Here is a 20,020-nt window from a genome sequence, read left to right as displayed (position 1 = left end):
GAGTTACATGGCAGCTGGTGGGCTAGGCTCTGGGGGTTCTGAGCCTAGTCTGCGAGCTTTGGCCCTGCCCTCATGGAGCTTCACAGAATGCTCTCCCTATAAACCACTGTCCCCGAGAGAACCTGCTCATCTTACTCAAGCCAACCTTTATTGAGCACCTATCAGGAACCGAGCTCTATTTTAAGCATGTTAATACAAAGATGAACAAGGTTTCAAACCTGTCCTTAAGAATCCCAGTCTAATGGGGAAATAGATTATTCTGTCACCATGGGAGCGGTGGGAAATATGCACGGTTCTATTGCCAGGCAGGAAGAGGGGTCACATAGCTTTTTGGGGACTGGAGGGTTGTTGGGAAGGTTTCCTGAAGCCCGTGGGTAGAGTTGGGGTGGGGTTATGTCAGGGGGGAGGAGACAAGGTGAGCAGGTACCTCCCTCAGAGCACGCATAGGGAGAACGTGGAAAGCTTCACAAGTGTGTAAAGACCTTGGACAGATCCTAGGCAAGACGGGCATACTGATCTGGGCAGCAGGATAGAGGTGGCCATGAAGGTTCAGAGAGCTCACTAGTAACAGCTGTAGGAGCCAGAAAACCCACCCAGCGGACTGAGGCCAGAGGAGAAATGAGAATCTAAGCCTAGGCAGGGTAGGAGAGAGAGACGTATTTAGTGCGTAAAATGGTCAGAGTATGGCCCCCAACTGGATGTGATGTTTCAGAAAAAGGGAGGGTAGGGACAACTCCCAGGTTTAAAATGTGGGGGACTGGTAGATGGAAGTCCAGTCTCTCTGGACTTAGGTGAAAAATATATATATATTTTTTACTTTTGCATTATCTGTAACCCTCTTATATTTCCCCTTGGCATAAAACTCCTTTTCTATCTTAAAATACTCTCTCCATTCTACCTACCACTCCAATGTTATTTCTGTTTATTTGTTTCAAGTTTTTATTTAGATTCTAGTTAGTTAACATATAGTGTACATTAGTCTCAGTAGAATTTAGTGAGTCACCACTTACATACAACACCCAGTGTTCATCACAGCAAGTGCCCTCCTTAATAGCCATCAACCATTCAACCCATCCCCCCAACACCCTCCCCTCCAGCAACCCTCAGTTTGTTCTCTATAGTTAAAAGTCTGTTTCTTGGTTGCCTCTCTCCCTGCCATGTTCACCCTTTCCTTTCTTAAATTCCACATATGAGTGAAATCATATGGTATTTATCTTTCTCTGACTGACTTATTTTGCTTAGCATAATACACTCTAGCTCCATCCACATCATTGCAAATGGCAAGATTTCATTCTTTCTGATGGTTGGGTAATATCCCATTGTATATATATATATACCACATCTTTACCTATTCACTTATCGATGGACATTTGGGCTCTTTCCATAATTTGGCTCTTGTTGATAAAGCTGCTATAAATATTGGGGTGCAGGTACCCCTTCAAATCAGTACTTTTGTACCCTTTGGGTAAATACCTAGCAGTGCACTTGCGGGATCATAGGATAGCTCTATTTTCAACTTTTTGAGGAACCTCCATACTGTTTTCCAGAGTGGCTGCACCAGCTTGCATTCCCACCAAGAGTGTAAGAAGGTTCCCCTTTCTCTGCATCCTCACCAACATCTGTTGTTTCCTGTGTTAATTTTAGCCATTGTGACAGGTGTTAGGTTTTGATTTGTGTCTCATTGTGGTTGTGTCTCACTGATTTGTGTCTCATTGTGTCTCACTGTGGTTTTTGATTTGTATTTCCCTGATGATGAGTGACGTTGAACATCTTTGCATGTGTCTGTTGGCCATCTGGATGTCTTCTTTGGAAAAATGTCTATTCCTGTCTTCTGCCCATTTTTTAACTGGATTATTTGTTTTTTGGGTGCTGAGTTTCAAAAAATGGTGTTGAGAAAACAGGAGAGCAACATGCAAAAGAATGAAACTGGACCACTTTCTCACACTATACACAAAGATAAATTCAAAATGGGTGAAAGACCTCAATGTGAGACGGGAATCCATCAAAATCGTAGAGGAGAACACAGGCTGCAACCTCTCTGACATTGGTCATAGCAACTTCTTACTAAGGGTTATGTCTCCTGAGGTAAGGGAAACAAAAGCAAAAACAAACTTTTGGGACTACAGCAAAATTAAAAGCTTCCGCACAGCGAAGGAAACAATCAACAAAATTAAAAGGCAATCTTTGGAATGGGAGAAGGTATTTGCAAATAACATATCTGATAAAGGGGTTAGTATCCAAAATCTGTAACAAACTAATCAAACCCAACACCCAATGTTCTTTAAATAACAGCTTTCTCACCTCCCATTCAATCTTCAACCCGCCGCAGTCCACCAATGTGTCCCCACAGCCCCTGATTATGCCACAGCTGCACCCTCTCTCCTGGACCTCCGGATGTGGACTCTCCCAGAGGGCTGCCCTCCCACCCCGTTCCTGGAATCCAGTTCTGTCTTGGGCTCCCTCCTCCTCACATCCTCCACAAGCTGTCCTGTCCACGCTTGTGGCCTGACCTCCATCTCCACACCGAAGCCTCCCAATCCTAAGGCCAGACAGTCTTCCTAAATTCCAAAGTCACGTATCCGACTGCCCGTATTCAGTCATGTCAACCTTGTCCCAAACTCATCTCTTCTCCCCTCCTACATCCTGTGCTGCAGCAAACGGCACTGTGTGCACTCATTCACCAAAGCCCACGCAAAGTACCCCTCTGCCCCCGCCTTTGCACTGCTGTTCACTCTGGCCGACACGTCCTTCCTTTCTGAAAAAAATCTATCTGACACATACACAACATTATATGCAAAGTCACCATCCCAGATTTTTGCTTATTCTGTCTTTATTTAAAATAGACTTGATACATGCATTAAATACAACATTTAATACATACAAAACTCTGTTAATAAAGAATAATGTAACAAACAGCCATAAACCTACCATACAACCCGAGAACTAGAATATTACTAATGACCTGCATCCACCTAGGTGTCCCTCTGCGATCCGCTCAGGTTCCCCCTCTCAGGGTTAATTCCTCTGCTCAATTTTGGTTTATCATTGTTACTTCTTTTTTTACAACATAGTTTTACCGGATACATGTGGTTAGACAACATATTCTTTGGTTTTGCTTGTTTTTGAGCTCCATAAAAATAGCATCATAGCCCATGATCTCCTGGGGTCTGCTTTTGTTCTTCTTATTTCCTGATATTCATTCTTATTGTCCTGTACAGCTGCAGTTCATTCATCTCCACTACTGAATAATAACCCCTTAGTATGAATATACCTAATTTATTTACCCATCCCCCTACAGACAGATGGACATTTTGGGTGTTTCGGTTCTTGACTATCACGAAGATGTTGCTATGAACATTCTTGCCCACACCTCCAGGCACATGTGTGCAAGTTTGTTGGATACCCGAGGGGGAGTCCGAGTCGTAAGCCAGATCCTAACGCATGCAAGAGTTCAACTTTGGGAGGTAGCATGGTTTTCTGAAGCAGAGATGCCTGGTCACGTGCCCGCACCCTGAGAGTTCTCACAGAGCTTCTTCGGCACCCCGTATCATCAGGCTCCTTAACTTCTGCAAAATATGGATGTAAAATGGGATCTCGTTGTGGTCTTAATTCATATTTCTGATCTCCGAGGCTGTGGAACACTTTTTATAAGCCATGTGTATTTCCTCTTCTGGGAAATGCCTTTTCAAGTCTAATTCTGCCGAGTTTCTTTTTTTATTAAATAGGAACCCTCTATCTATTCTGCCTACCAATCCTTTGTCAGTCAAGTGTAATACAAATATCTCAAGTCATGGTTTGTCTTTTCGCTACTTTAAATTGTTTATTAGTTTAACATCAATCTTAAAAAAAAAAACAGTTGATTTAATCATCTTTTCTTTTTGTGGTTAGTGCTTTATGTCTCCAGGGATTCTTTCCTGCCCTTGGGCTTGTCCACGCAAACATTGAAATATATATTTTTTGTATTTAAGACCTTAATATATTTGGAATTGATGGTTGGATAACACGTGAGGCAGAAACCAAATTTCACCTTTTCCCTTCAGATAAGCATTGTTGCAGCACCCCATGTGGAGTCACCCTGCCTGTCCTCCTGGATGCACCAAGCCACCTCCGCCATGTTGTCAAGGTCAACAACATGCACAGGTTATGTGACAGAATGGCTTCCTTAATTTCAGGCTCCTCATTTCAAGGCACTGCTCGGAATGCCCACCTCTGCACCACATACAACGAAACCTACTACCTCATAACCTCTTCTTCACATTTGGTAGCACTCAGCCATTCTTGGTCCTTTGCTTTTCCATATAAATTTAAATATCTGCTTGTCATATTGAACACAGCCTCTACTATAATTTCTGTTGGAAATGGCACTGAACCTACAGATCAATTCGGGAAGATGTGATACCTTTCCAACCCTTCATACTCCTGTTCATGAACAAAGACAGCTTGTTCCTACCTTGTTTCTTCATCTTCATCCCTCACATCCCAAGTCAGGCCTTCATCTAAGCATTGCCTTCCCAAAATATCTCTGCCGCCATCCTGACTAAAATAGGCTAAGTGTGTCTTTCATGTGCTGACTTTTTCAGATACCTGCAATAGTCTAAGCCAAAGATGATATAGGCTAAGTGTGAGGTTTCATGTTGGAGTGGTGGCACCATTCTTCATGACTGAATTTCACAATTGGAGAGGAATGAGATGAGACACACTGAGGTGTCTGTCTGTCTGCCTGGAAGGGGCTGTTGGATGTACCCTGTGCTCTTCAGGACAGAGCTTAGATGGGGATACTGACTCAGTGAGATCACCCACTGGAACTACACATGCCAAGGAGGTCACTAATGCCAGGCCCTTGAGGACACCGGATTTAAATGGGCAGGGGAAGGAAAAAAAACTATGAAAATGGCTGAGAAATGATCAGAAACACAGAAGGATAAGCAGAGAGTGATGCCAAGGGGGAAGCAGGGAAAGGAGAGTTTTGAAGAAGTGGGTCTGCATTGTCCAGGCCCACGCAGATGACAAATCTCCGGGAAGGCCACTGGGTCTAACCTCTGAGGGGTCACTGATGCCAGAAGAGGCAGGTAAAAACCTAACCTCACTGGGTTAAAGAGAGAAAGGGGGAGCAGGTGGGGGGCACACAGCAGTCAGTCAGTATCTGCTGAGGGCGTGCCGGAGAGAAACAGAAAGAAAGCGGACTATTCTTACATGAGTTCAGCTGTGAGTGCAGCGAGGACATAGGAGAATATCTCAAAGGAGAAATGGGTTGTCATACACCTGATCTCCCCACCATCCCACCAACCAGACTCCTCAGTGTGGACAGCAGAGCAAGCAGCAGAGAGAGGAAGATGCCAGACAAGCGCCTCTTTAGAGGGAAAAATAATGTGGGATCTTCAGTGAAAATGATGACTATGAGTGGGTTCAAATGACAGCCACAGACGGTGACGACCAGAAGAGGTTCTGCATGGACAGGGACTGACACAGAAGGGACCCCACATTCAGAACGGCCACCTACCTGCCTTCCAAGTGTGTGACATAAACAAGGGAGGGGGCTTCAACTGGCACTTTATATTCTTCCATGAATATATAGGGGCTCGAACTTCCACGAACTGTTTCTGTCTTTGGAAAAAAAGGCATCCCTCGAGGGATGAGATGAACAGTACATTTAAGGAAGCCATTCTGTCACATAACCAGCTGAGGGAAGAGATGGTAAATACTTAATGAAATCAGGAGACTCTTAGCAACTCTAATTCTGACGAAACACAGTGAAATATTCGGAGGAGGTTACTCTTTCTGACAGAAGAAGGTACCAAGAATAACACACCTGTTACAGAACAGAAGATAAGTCTCCTGACTAAGTGTCTCGGGAAACTGAGTCCCGTTCTCACTCACGTACAGACCGACTGTACCTCAAGAAGCACAAGGCTGTGTTTGCTTCGAGGGCAAGCGGTGGCTGAAAGGTCCGTTCCTCTGTAAGTCCACGTGGATACACTGCAGATGTGGAGGGTTCTCCTTCTCTGAAGATTTTTTCCTTTCGCCTCCGATGCACTTGAATGTACATTTGCTAGAACTGCTTTGGGAAGCAAGGCTTAAATCACGAGAGCCGAGGGAGAGGGCTGTCACACAGAACATGAGTCCTAACGGTTCATGGGACATGAAGGCAGCTTCCCTGTCCCAGTCATAGTGTAAATGGGGCTCTAATCCCAGAAAGGGCACCTCGTGCAGGCGGTCCAGTCTTTATCACCTGCGATCCCCTGGTATCTTTTCGCCTGTTAATCTATTCCCTTCCCAGGAAGACTAACCGTGTGCTGAGCTGGAGGCGCTACCCACTGAGCCCCACAGAAGCTACTGTGTGTCAGATGCCCTGCTCCGTGCCCTACGTGCGTCACCTCATTTATCCACCCCTCAGGCCCATGACAGAGGAACTGGTGTCCCCATTGTACAGATGAGAAGACAGTGCTGGAGAGTGGAAGCAATCTGCCCGCGTTGCACAGCCCGCGGCAAAGGTGAAATGTGAATCCAGTATGTCTGACGTCGAAGTCCATGTTCTTAGCCATTTCTCCCAAAATAACTGAGAACACGTCAATGTGCTGTCCTACACTGCAGGAGTCTGCAGTCGGGTCGGCACAGAAATGGGGGAACTGAGTGCAATCTCGCTGCTCGTCGGTCCAATCCTGCACAGGACACCGCGGCTCAGCCAAGAGCCTGCTCAACTCCAGAAAACAGCGACAAGATGCTAACTACCCTGAGCAGCCACTTCCTCACCCCACCTCCTTCTTCGCCCTCAGGGCAGAGAATATGAAACTAGAAGAGGACATAAAAGCTAGGAGAACACCCCTGTGTCTGACCACCCTAGGGCAAACAGCCTGAGCATTTCTAAGCAGTCAGCGGTGAGAGCGGACCTTCTGCCAAAGGGACTTCCACACCCATGTAATCAGGACTTCAGAAAATGAAAATGAGGTCTTCCAGAGGGACAGCAGAGTTGTACTTTCTTCCCTGTCAGAGTGCTGTTGCAACCGTTTTAGACTAAAATGCCCCATTTCGCACAGGGTGATTTTGCCACGGGGTCACGTTTTTCTATACATTTCTCTACTCAGCTAAGTCTCGGGCCTTTTTCTAAGAGAGCAACAGAAAAAAAAAAAAAATAATAAGTGGCCTCCTAGACACAAGGTAAAAATGGAAAAAAAAAAAAAAAGAAAGCAAGCTGACTTGCTTTGAAAGGCAAAAGACCTCTAACTCCAGCTTGTCCCGTCCGCGGGGACCAGGAAAACCACCAGAGCTGTGCTTGCTGCTCTTCGTTCAAGGTCCCCCGGAAAGGAGCTGCTTGCTTCCCAAGGACACAGGAAGGCCCTGCTCCTCTACAAGTTTCCACCAAACAGTCTTCCGAAGCCTGGAGCAGAGCGAGGCGGCCGGGCTTTTACGTTGCTACTACTGCTGTTCATTTTAAAGGCACTCTGGACTCTATTTCCTTGAGGATCCTCAAGCAGAGAAAAGGATTTAAAAAATAAATAAATAAACAAGTTACTCTGTGTCGTATCCCAAAATGGGTCCCAGCCATTTCTCAACCTCAGCCACAGACATGTTCTTCCGAAGAGCATAATCCTCAATCTGCAAAAGATTAGAAGCGGCATATCAAACCAAAATGATACGACTTTCTGAAGTGAGGTTCCCACAGGATTTGCTGGGAAACCCGAAATGCCTTCCATTTCTTGTAATAGCAATCTACTGAGTTAGATGGAGATGGATATTTATCTGTTCACCAAGTCGCCTTATTCTCTGGGCAGAAAACAACATGCAGTAAGTTTCCGGTGCCAAGATGCTGGCTAGAGTGTGTGAGTGCTGGGGGTGTAGGTGTGCAAATGGGAGGGCGAGCATCGGGGTAACGAGCTGATATCAAATTAAGACATTAACTGAGGGTAAATTTCGTCACGCTTTCCCTCCCTTTTTATTCTCATTCACATGTAAAATAAAACAGGTTCTTCAGTTCCATTTAAGACAAGACAGGCATCTAGGGAAGCCATACACAAAGAAACGGCTAACTTACCTGATCCTTGGAAATCTTCCCCACTGCAAAGTATTTGGACTTCAAATTGGAGAAGTAAAGGCCGGATACTGCTGAAGCAGGTGCCATTGCTAGGGATTCCGTTAACCTAATGCCTGCAGAGAGCAACACGGGGGCGGGGGGTGGGGGTGGGGGGGGAGAAAATGCTGATTTCTCCAGTGCCTAGCATAGGGCCTGGCGGTTGGCAGCACCCAATAAGCTCTTGTTTAGGAAGGAACAGGTGAATGAAAGTGAGCTCATGCCTTCTAAGTGGACACATGACACAGCATGAAATTCAGGCCGATCTCCTCTAACCCAGGGGGACAGACCTTGAAAAGACCGTCTGTACCCCCCCACCCCCCGCCATTCCTCCAATCTCAGGGACAGAGGCCTCCACTTGGTCCTAAACCTGGGCCTCTCAGAGAAGGAGTGCCAGCCCTGGGAGGAAGGCACCATCTGGACCCCCAGGCTCCTGCCTCTTGGGATGACAACAGTCGGGCCCTGAGAATGAGCCCACAGGACACAGAGGGAGCACCGGGCTGTCCCGTCTAAGCCTCTCATCTTATGGACAAGGAACACAGCAGCACAAAGCTTCAACACTTTGCCGGAGATCACCAGGTAGCTCACGGCAGGGAAGGACTCGAACCCATATCTTACGGTTCTGGGAGTCCACGCCATTCCTGCCAGTGTCCAAAAGCCTCAGTCCCTCACCTGAACCCAAGTCCCTTTCACCTGATCGGCACTGATGGCACGCTTCTGATTCATTCCACTGACACTGTTAGTTGTGTTAATAAAGGGGAAAAGCTGAGGGGCGGGGGCAGCGTCCAGAGGAGGAGGATCTGACGGGAACTACGTCACTGAAGGCTTTGAAGGTCGCTAACGGTGAGATTAGAGGCAGTGAGAGCCCTGTAGCAGGAAATCAGGGCGGGAGATGGGCGGGCACTATGAAAAGCTAAATTCTCATCCGTTACAGCCTAAGAGAAAGTAATGGGAATTGATCCATCTAAAAGCGAGGGGTGTGAGACGACTATTCAATAATGTAGATGTAAAACAGTGGGATCAAGAGCTAGATGGGAGGAAGGTGGGGATTCATTCCGAGCGTTCCCACGTGTTGACACGGGTGGCCACGTGTGCACTGCTGTGTGTGACTGGAGCAGGCCCGTGACCCGCATGGGGAAGGAGGGTGCCACCCACTCCCCGCACGCACCCGTGCACCGCTCCACGTCGGCGAGCTTCCACATGGTGAGCTTCTCGCTGTGGTCAGGCTGGCTGGGGTAGCCGGGCGCCGGCCGGATGCCCTCGTAGCGCAGCCGCCGCAGGTCGGCGACGTCCAGCTCTTCGCACCTGCAGTAGGCCCACAGCTCCCTGCGGACCCGCTCGTGGAGCTCCTCTGCAAAGGCCTGCAGCGGGGAGCAAGGCGTGCGTGTGGGCAGAGGCAGGAGCCCCCTGCACCGGCGCCCCCCGCCCCGCTCCCCCAATCAAAGCCGACCGGGGCAACCCCCGCCCTTGCCTGCACCACAGGCGGGAGGAACTGGGCAAGAGGGGCCGACTGGATTCTCAGCTCGCTTGTCGCTTCATCAGCTGCTCTCTGCCCAGTTTTGGCCTCAGCCTGGGCTCTGACGTATCCTCTTCAGTGATCTGAGGATTCGAGGGCCTTGAGCTGAAACACTTCCCTGACAGTGGCCACGAGGAGAAGCGGGGACCACTACAGCTGCCAGTTCCTCCCCTGCCAGCCTCAGGGGAAGCAGAGGGGACCCCGGCCACGTACAGGAAGATGAATCTACAGAGGATCGCAACACGAGAACAAGGAGCCCCGGTGTATTAATTTGTCCTGAATTTTTCAGGCTCCTCAGAAAAACGTCACACAACAAGCAAAGGGAGACATCAGAACTACAGCAAAGAGGTCGCGGTTCTAAGGACGGCTACAAACTATGGCATCGCTAGAGGCATTCCTTTGCCCAAAAGATGATGTATGAGAGCAATTCGAGAAGAGCCGATTTTTTAAAATTGCACGTGATGCTAAGGCCAGCCTCATCTGACTCGGTGAAAACAAAACGGCAGGACATGGATGCTAAGGGCTGCTTAGCACCCGGCGCCGTCACGCACTCCCCACCCGGTCTGTCCCCAGCGCCGCCGCTCTACCTCAGCCAGCCGGTCTCCCAGAGCCTTGACCATGATGCTGCTATAGTCGTCGCACTCCTGCTCATAGGCCTTGCTCAGCTCCTCCACCCCGAAGCAGGCGACGGCGAACAGACCCAGGTAGTCACGGACGCCGGAATGCAGTGGAGCAATGAAGTCCGAGAGGCACTGGTACGGGTCCGCGCTGGCAGGGTCCTTCTCGGCCTTCAAACCCAACAGACGCACAGACGGACCGTCAGCACGGACGTGGGGGCGACGCGCAACAGACAGCAACCTCGTCTCTTCAGACGGATCTAAGCTTCACAGAGCGATGTCCGTTTTGTTCCCTGTTACAGCCCCAGTACTTAGAAGAGGGCCTGATACGTAGCGAGTATTCGATAAATATTTGTGGAATCAACAAGTGAAAGAAGATTCTAAAAAAATACATGACATGACATGACAGACAGTCAAGAAACCACTGAATTTGCTCCTTGCCACATTTATTGCATGCCTCCAGGCACTGTGCTGGGAACTGGAACCCTAAACATTCATATAAAACAAATTTCCCCCAAAAGTGTTTTCAATTCAAGATCAACATTAAATCCAGAAGTTACATCCAAAAGGGATCCACAAATGCCTAAGCCTCTACTTAGCATCAACAGACACAGTTCAGCAAACCTCTGGTCAGCAGCCCAGAGCCCCGTGCTGCCCGCCACAGTGGTGGCTCAGGAGACCGCGAGGCCGCCCCTGGGCCGGCCTGACACCAAACCCAGAATTCGGCAGCCCAGCTTCGGGAGTCTCTCCTCAGGGCCAGGTGCCCGCCCTTGCCCATTTCTCATGCCCAAATGGTGATGGACTCCCCCCTGCCACCAAGCAGACAAATAAGGTCGTATACATATCTCACAATCAACAAACACTTGCTGAGAAGATAAAGAGCTAGTAACTAGTGTTCACCGAGTGCTCGCTGTACGTCAGGCGCTACTCTTGCTGCTGTACAGGAACTCGCTAATGTCACGCTGTCAACGACCGTGTGACGTAAGGAAGTGATACCATCAGCCCCATTTCACAGACGGGAAACCTGAGGCAGACAGAGCTTGATCAGCAAGCCCAGTGTCAGACGGTGCTAGGTCCGGGGGTCTGATACCACAACCCATGCTCTTGACCGCTGTACAGCACGTAAGACTGATCAATTAATCGGTGAGCAGCAAGCCAGAGGCTTCAGAGCTATTATTTGCTTGCTGGCTCTAGAAACAAGCATAGCCTAACCAACACTGGGCAGAAAATGGTTAAATGGCCAGAAGGTGTTTGGTAATGGCCCGCAGAAATGTCACAGAGTGCAGGGACCACGATGCGGGGGACATTATCAAATGATGTACTCTGTCCATCAACCATTCTTCACTAACAAAAGCCAGAGGCAGACACAGAGCTTCCCAGCACCACAAGCAGAGACAGGTCACAGAGCCCCTTCACAGCGCGGAAGAGACGGCCACTACAGTCTGAGACAGAAGCCTCCCACAGCAGTAAGTGGCTGTAGCCAGAATCATCTTCCGGAGCACTGGAAGAGAGCACCTCCTCAGCAAGAGCTATCTGAACGTGTCATACGTGCAAATCGAGAAGGCCTGCTGTTAAATGCCCTAACACGGTCTGCCACAGCCTGCCCGGTCACGAATGGTGTTGGACGTAAACTGGGCTAGGGCAGAGGTTTGTGACCCGAATTACACCTGCAGAAGAAAAGTCACCAGTTGGCTAGTGAGGAGGGGCGGGACCGTAACATTACAACCGGCGGCCTTCTGTTCTGTGGTGTCGGAGCCTGGGTGCAGACAGGAGTGATGCAGCTGCCCTCCCCGATCTTATTACGGTATCAGTGTCCCAAGTTTAAGAATCCCTTCGGGACGCCTGGGTGGCTCAGTCGGTTAAGCGTCTGCCTTTGGCTCAGGTCATGATCTCAGGGTCCTGGGATCGAGTCCCACATCAGGCTGCCTGCTCAGCGAGGAGCCTGCTTCTCCCTCTGCCTGCCACTCCCAATGCTTATGCTTCCTCTCACTCGCCCTACTAAATAAAAATAAAATCTTTAAAAAAAAAAAAAAATCCCTTCAGATGCTGTTACGGTGAAACTATCTGTCATTATGAATTACGTGGTGGTTATGATTAAAAGCAATACTATCGCTTCTGAATGACTGACAATGGTAGTGGAACTTTGCAAGATGATTTACTGCAACCCTCTGTTAATGGCTCTGGTGAGTTCTGGCTCCAACTCTGGATGAGGACAACTTTCATCGCGGCCACAGGGACACGCACGTGGTATCTGCATTCTTCCGGGTGGGGACACAGGAGAGGCAACCGTGTTGAGAAATGCCAGTTCTTGCCACACTGAGGGAAGCCACCGCGTGTGGACGAGCTGGGCTCTCCCCTCTAAAGCTGTGGACTTAGCACCATCTCCATCGGCCCTCATCCCCCTCCCCCTGTAGAATGGAAACATAAACTGTCTACAAGGCAGCGTGGAAATGAATTAAGACGGTCCATCCAGCACCCGCCTAAGCACCTGGCATGTCACAGACATTCAGCAAATGTGTGCTTCCGCCTGTCTTCCCTTTGAGAAAGGGAGCCACCGGCCTGTTTTAATAGTATGCATGCACGCAAACCGATGTTTTTGATCAAGGAAACGTCCGTCTGTGTGTGACCACTGAGGCAGCAACAGTGTGTCCCGGCAGCCTGTCCAGCACCACATCCAACACCCCTCTCCTGCTGGTGCCAAGGGGCCAGCCTCTCAACCCACACCGGCTCCTTCTGTCCACTGTCCTCCCGAATGCCTCGGCCTTGGGCCTATGAGTGGTCATTTGGGGTGAGGTGTATCATGTATACACAGCTCAGGCTTGCTTAATTCCTATTTATGATTTTTTTTTTAGCACCGCGGTTCCCCATACCTGCTGCCTTAGCCCGTGGAAGGTGGCTATGGGCTCCGCAGCCTGGGGCGCTGCGTCCTCCGCGTACAGGTGGATGTCGTCTTCCACGCTCTGCGCCGGCCAGAACCCCACCACGCCCCTGGCTTGGAGCTTCTTCTCACTGATCAGCACTTCCAGCATGTCCTGGGCATCGTCATAGACCTTTTTGGCCTCTTCACCTATTAGGAAAACATAGTCAGAATTCACTTAAAAATGCCAGTGATAGCCAGCAAAAAATACTTCTTTTTAAAGCCACTCCCCCTCCTCAGCCAGCCTCTCCCATCTCCCTTTTATCCCCCCAAATACTTCACTGGTGCCTATCAGCGGCTGAGGGTTAGTGGTTCGGGCTGACTGCAGTGCCCCTAAATGCCTCTGTTCAGTAAGAGGCAGAGAGAGCCCAATCTGGGGCTCCCCAACGCAGTCTCAGACAGCGAGTGAAACGAAGCCGGCCAGATCCTTCCATCACCGAGCTTCCTCGTGCACCCATCACTCCAGTGACCTCACAGTGGCCTCTGGGGCCGTGGACCAGGTGGAGGAGGGAAGTGTGGGCCCAGCCCCTCTGCAGGGGCTCCAGCACTGCACTTGGGTGGTTGTCCCTGCACAATGGGCACCTGGCTCCCCTTGACCCTCACCCCAACCTCCTAGCAGAACACCCCTCCACCTTGCTCTCCTCTGGCTCTCTCCTAATCCTCTAGAGGCTTGGCATTGTGATCCCATGCCTCTGGGGGTAGATTCTGGGGGTGGGGCTGGGCCTGAGAAGTGGGGCCAGCGGTTTACCAGCTCACCCACATCTCCAGCTTCTCACCCCCTCCCCCCACCAGTGATCCCGGCACAATGGGCTCCTGGCATTTCCCCCAGTGGGCACATGTGACTGTGCCTTCCCATCCTGTCTCCTCTGCCGGGGACATCCTTTTCTCCAGGAACATCTCATATCCCCAATCCCAGTCCCTCCCATTTCATCTTCAAAAAGTACTTCACATACTACCTCCCCCAGGTCTGTCTCGTCATTGTGTGTTCACGAACGCCCTGGACTCAGCCCCGAGGCAGGAGTTTGGAGGGCCATGCAGGAACTGCCCATCGTTGGCGGCCGCACCAGCTGTGAGCCCTGCACTGGAGGGCAGGGGTTACCCCTGTTACCTTCTGTTTATCCCCGGCGCCTGACACAGAGCCTGCCTCGTAACTGACGTCGATAAGCATTTATCAAAGAACAGACCAACAAAATACCCAATTATCCCATAAATAAGGACCGATCTAGCAGTTTAAAAACCACAGAAGAGCTGAATAGGTGAACGATTATAGCAATAAACTCTATCTGGCAGACTCCAAACCCTCTGCTCGCCACCCTTTCTCCTCTTCAAAGTCCAGACACTACGTCTCGAATAGCAGAGCAGAAAGGAAGAAGGGCGTACTGAACTAACCTACAGTTTTGTCCTTAAATATCTTGGGAAAGCTTCGATTCGGGTACTTGCCCCGGAGCTGCCAGACATCGAAGAAGGGCTTCCAGTCGATGTAGGCCACCAGCTTCCTCAGGTCATAGTCTTCGAAGACCCGAGTCCCAAGAAACGTGGGCTTCACTGTAAAAAGAAGCCCCCATGTCAAGGCCAATGCCAGGGCCTGGGGCTGAGCCGCCTGCACCAGACACTCCTGGCAGGCTCTTCCCTGCTCTGGGGCTCCCCCTCTCCCTCCCTCCTGTTGCCTGTTGGACTTGTTTTACAAAGAGTGGAACTTTAAATGATCATGGAGAAGGAGTAACTCCGCAGCGAATTTAAATCAAATCACTCTTCCCGAGGGGCTGACTGTCTACACCGCCCTTGGAAATTCTTCCCTCAGCCCTTCGGTCCAAGAGAAGAGACTTGGGTTTCTCTTCACTTGCACAAATGAAGACAATACTACAATAAATGCCACTGTAGAAAGGCACACGCAGGAAGCCACTTAGAAAAACGTTAGAAACCTGAATCAATCATCTCTACTGCCCACTGCTATATACGTACGCAGGCAAAACATAAGGAAATGCACGGAAAGAAGGCATCAAATTCAGGATCCTGCAGGGGAGGGAGGGGCGCTAGGGCGACTTCCACTACGTATGTTCTGCTTTGTTTTTGTTTTTTTTTTAAATGGGCACCAGGTTCTTTTTTTTTTTCTTAAAGATTTTATTTGTCAGAGAGAGAGAGAGAGCACAAGCAGGGGGGCGGCAGGCAGAGGAAGAGGGAAAAGCAGGCTCCCCGCTAAGTAGGGAGCCCAACACGAGACCCGATCCCAGGACCCTAGCATCATGACCTGAGCCTAAGGCAGACGCTTAACCAACTGAGCCACCCAGGTGCCCCTACAGGTTATTTCTTAGGTGGCTAGCAGGTATATACGGGTGTTCAACATATTGTTCTTTACACCTCCCTGCGAGTCTAAAATAGACCATAAGTGAATTAATGACAAAGAATTTGGAGACAGATGGTGCTGCGGGGCCCTCTGGGACACCAGGAGTGACAATACTGCACCCTCTCCCCCCAAGCCTGGGGCAGGGTCGGGCCAGGGTCAGATGCCACGACCACCCCACCAGCTTCCTGGCCTCCGTGTCCTCAGTTCCCTGCTCTGTAAATAGGGATCAGAGAACTTACGTTCTCCTACTCATCTCAGGTGCTGTGGGATAACACCGGAGCCTCCGGAGTATTTTTGTGTCACCAGATAGTCAGAGGTAGACGTGAGAGGGAGAAAAGTATGGGGAGAGTAGGCGCTGCTTCTTACTTCTGCCTGGAAATCTCTATCTTTTCATACATGCTCACGGTAGCTCTATCTCATTTGTTGCTGGTCATCTTTTTACTATTCAGAACAATCTCTTCTTCATAACATTAAATTGTGTTGATGTGTTTGACCATTAAGAAGAAACTAGATTTCCTCTGGATGAAAGCTCCCTCTTGCCTTGTAGTCACTGAAGGATGCTATTCTGGAATTTTACCACCAAGGACCTTGAGAGAAGAGCTCCTCTTTTTCCCTTTAGTGACTTCCTGCGACTACTAGAAGACTGGGTTGTCCTCAGAAACATCTCTGCGGGCTATACGTCAGGGCCTCTGCCCTTCTGAAGTAACAGGTGCAGAGCCCCACAGCAGCCCCACCCTGGGGACAGAGGGCCATTCGAAAAGTATCCCCACTGCTGCCTTCAGAGGACTGTCTCCGCTGAATCGTGCTGGATATTTGGGCTAAAATGGGACTTTCCCTGTGATGTTTTTCTAATTTCATAGTGAAAGGTAAAGGGAAAATAGTAGTTGGACTATCCAGTGATTTACATTTTTCAAAAGCTTATCTTCTTTTATCCTCACAATCTTCCATAGGGTAACTCCTTTTTACACATTAGAAACTGTCAACCATGGAAATGAGACGCTCAAGGTCGTTCAGTGATTCAGAGCGAGGAGCCAAACTGGGAGTAGAACCCGACCTCCTGACTCCCAATGTGGCATTCCTCCTACTCACCCACACTGAACTCAGCAGGACTGAAAGTAGAACCAAGTGCACCTACATTTCCAATTTAATGCTCTCCACTCTGCCGATCATATGCATAACACTGATGTTGTGAGCAGGAGAGTGGATTTGAGGCATTACCTTGGAAATATGGATTCAAGTAATACAACCCCTGTTCACCCTGTCTCAGTTCTGCATTTGTACCTCATGCCCTTCTAAGCGTGTCAAAACATCTTCCATATTTTATTCCCTCATGAACAACTCCATAAGGCAATAGAGATGGCTGGAAATAAGAAAGGAAAAAAAAGAAAAAACAAAAGAAATAGAGGGAAGCATTCAGAGAGAGAACGGGAAAGAGTGCACAAGAAATAGGAGCTCTTGCTTTGCTGGAATGTTCTAAAGGTCTGTTCAGGGTGAGGGCATCTTCAATCTCAAGCACTCCATGTCTACACTTGGGCCTGCCCCGCGACCCAGGCCACCCAGGCAGGTCTCCAGAACTTATGTCAAGTTGCGGGGGCCCCTCGAGCCCCACACAGAGGAAAGAGTGTGGGGTCAGAAGACAGACCAGAGAGAGAATCCCAGTAACCTTTCGTGTTCTCACCCGAAACTCAGGGTCTTCACATGTGAGTGGGGACAACAGCACATTCACTACAGAGTGCGGTCAGTCTGGTCCTCCGTAAATGGTACCTATTTCCTTTTCTTTTAAACCATCACTGTGCTTCATCACTATTATTAGACACAAGTAAGAGTCTCTAGCTGCACATTTGATTCTGTAGCCAAGTACATGCAAACACCTCTCCAGCCCTCACTATCACACGCAGCCTTTCTCTAACCGACAGCCAGACAGACCTGGAGGGGGCTCCGACAGCCAGTCAATACGGAAACCGTTTTTTCTAGCTTGACTTAAGGTTAAGTATCTTCTCTCCTATGAACAAAAGAAAAGTTATTTTAGTCGGAGACTCTTCTCTCTCCAGCTGCTACTATGGAAGTATGTCCCCAAAGCTAGTATGTGACTTGTGTAAAAACAAAACAAAACAAAACAAACACAAATGCTTTTATTAATGAAAATTCATATCATAAGAAGCTCTTCCTTTTCCACCCATATATGGCTCCATGTTAGCACCAGAACAATAGAGAGTAAAGATTCGGTAAATACCCATTAAATGTTGATATGTAGATCCCTCAACCCTGCAGTAAGCCCGGCAATGGAGCGGCATCCCGCCTGTCCTTTTAGAACATCCAAGGCCAGGGCTAACCAGCCTGCCGTCAACCGGCCCTAGGACCAGAAGGCAGAGCTAGGAAACTGTCAACTGTGGGCAGACCTGAGGAGAGGCGGAAAGCCAACCACAGAATCTTGGGCTAGTCAACACCTCAGAAACACCTGTTCTCTTCATGCCGTCTGTCATCTCCTTTCGCTCGCCTAACCACCCCCAAAGTGCCCCCCACCACGGACAAGGTCCAACAGGCAGATGAACCGGGAAGAAATATCCCAGCGACTTCTAACGAGTGATTACGTCTGTTGCCCAAGGATTCCCTGAAGCTTATATAGAGAGGGACAGTTCCTTTAACACCGCTCTGCAGCCTGCGCTAGGCAGTAGGGAGAGAGGCTGCAATGGTCCTGTCTGATGTCTTCATTTTCTTCCATTATTTCAAGAACAAGGATCCGGGGGAAACGGGGGAATCATGTCCACACACTGTTTCAGTTCCTGTTCTCCTGCTGGGTATGTTTCATTCGTTCTCATAACTCTGCTCTCGGGCACAGCACCTAACACCTACTGTGTACCCAATAAATGTTTGGTGGAATAAATGAAATTAATTTTAGTATAACCCCAAATTACTGGGAACTCAGACACCAGAGAATTCCGATTTGAACTAGAAAACAGGGCTTCTCTAAAATGATCCTAAACCTTTGCCCTCCATAAAACAATAAAGTCACATTCAAAAATGCAGGATCGTTTTAATGCCCAACCATCAGGGACCTGTTTTTGTCACTTACCTTGAGAGACTCATAATGGTCCTGTCTAATATCTTCATATTCTTCCATGATCTCCTCAAAATATTCATCCTTTAGATTCTCATCTAATAGTTGCGAGCACTGAAAATGCAAGATCGAAATTCAAGAACCACAGAGGAGCAAAAGGAGACAAACAAAACAGGAGCAACACTGGTCAGTTCTAGTGACGCCTCCTTCAGGGAGCTTTCCCTCGTTCACGTCATTCCCTCTCCCTTCGCCAGCTTCGCTAATTCCTGCCAGGGTGTGCAGCCGAGGGCTACCTCCATAGACCTAGGATGTCCAACTCTCACACATTCCAGAGAAACGCCTGGCTCTTGATGGATCCTGAGAGATAAGCTCTAAGCCCTTGCGATATCCTGCCTGATAAGAGTCTTCGTCCACCTGGAGCCCTGGGCCACCCTGCATAGTTTACGCTAACAATGTGATTTTGGGGGAGACCTGGCTTATGTTGTATCTGTCTGACTCTGGAGTAACTAAGGCGAGTCAGGTGCTTAAAGCATTCCATTCCTACGGGACTGACTCCCAGGAGAAGCCCTGGATACCAAGGCTTGGCTGAGCTACCCTGGTCGGCAATGCACTGCCCGTGGTGTCCCGCCTCACTCTCGGAAGGATTAAGCACTGTCCGTAGGACTCCACGGGGGAAGACACCTGGAAGCTGGTGCCTGGCCTTTCTTGGATTCCACCTTTTGTATCTTTTGCCTCTACCGATTTTAATCTGTATTCTTTCACTGCAATACAGCGTGATTGTGAGTATAACGGTATTTCTGAGTTCTTTGAGTCCTTCTAGCAAATCACTGAAACTGAGGGTGGTCCCAGGGACCCACACAACACATTGGTCAGGTACTGATCTTCTATGTTTCAAAGGTACTCGGTGCCTCTCTCCCTCATTGCATTTCCCACAGGCTTTTAGTATCTCTGTATCCACTTGGCTCACTAGAGGACAAGCCCTTGGAGGGCAGGACTGCACCTTAACTGCCTTCATGTCCCTGGTTTCTAGCTCTTTACCTGGCACGTACAAGGTGCCTCCTCACTAAATGTCTGCTGAAGGAATGAGGCTGATCTTCACGGTCAACTACGAGCTTGTGCTAAGGAAAGAAAGGAAACCCATCATCTGAGAAATGTGAGGCGACTCAGTCAATTCTAAAACTAGGATCAGCTAAATCTGTTTATGACTGGGATTATCAAGGTAATGGGAGAATAGCCACCACCAAAGCTCAAAATACAATTATCCAGAAAGAGGAAATGGCTGCTGATCACCATCAGCTCAAAACCCTGCGCTGCCCCATCTCATCTCTCAGCCTCCAGCTGGATCTTCCAACACAAGGGCCTGGAAGGTCAGTATCATTATGTGAAACTGACCAAGTTAGGCTGGACAATGGCTGAGGTGCCCACTGGCTTGAAATGCCTTTAATTCTACATGAATTTTCTAAGTATCTCTAACAGCAATCCAATCCCCTGAGAGTTAGTATA

At 49.0% G+C, this 20,020-nt stretch overlaps 1 protein-coding gene across 3 annotated transcripts in view; it reads right to left on the bottom strand.

Moving 5' to 3' along the window:
• Positions 1 to 2,810: 2,810 nt before the first annotated feature.
• MTR (5-methyltetrahydrofolate-homocysteine methyltransferase) overlaps positions 2,811 to 20,020 on the bottom strand; it is a 99,513-nt gene continuing 82,303 nt past the window's right edge. For 2 of the 3 annotated variants that reach the window (XM_036074092.2, XM_036074093.2), the window contains exons 26-33: positions 18,533 to 18,631; positions 17,386 to 17,461; positions 14,505 to 14,660; positions 13,069 to 13,265; positions 10,169 to 10,369; positions 9,234 to 9,426; positions 8,030 to 8,142; positions 2,811 to 7,593 (exon numbers count right to left, since the gene is read on the bottom strand). In XM_036074092.2, the coding sequence (XP_035929985.1) occupies positions 7,507 to 7,593; positions 8,030 to 8,142; positions 9,234 to 9,426; positions 10,169 to 10,369; positions 13,069 to 13,265; positions 14,505 to 14,660; positions 17,386 to 17,461; positions 18,533 to 18,631 (1,122 nt within the window). In that variant the 3' untranslated portion in view covers positions 2,811 to 7,506. Of the gene's footprint in view, positions 7,594 to 8,029; positions 8,143 to 9,233; positions 9,427 to 9,502; positions 9,807 to 10,168; positions 10,370 to 13,068; positions 13,266 to 14,504; positions 14,661 to 17,385; positions 17,462 to 18,532; positions 18,632 to 20,020 lie in introns of those variants that run through there. The other variant, XM_078077752.1, reaches the window with a different exon arrangement.

This window comes from Halichoerus grypus, chromosome 7, assembly GCF_964656455.1.
Source record: "Halichoerus grypus chromosome 7, mHalGry1.hap1.1, whole genome shotgun sequence".
Lineage (NCBI taxonomy): Eukaryota > Metazoa > Chordata > Mammalia > Carnivora > Phocidae > Halichoerus > Halichoerus grypus.
The sequence above is the reverse complement of the archived record's forward strand: the minus strand, read 5'-3'. Positions and strand labels throughout refer to the sequence as shown.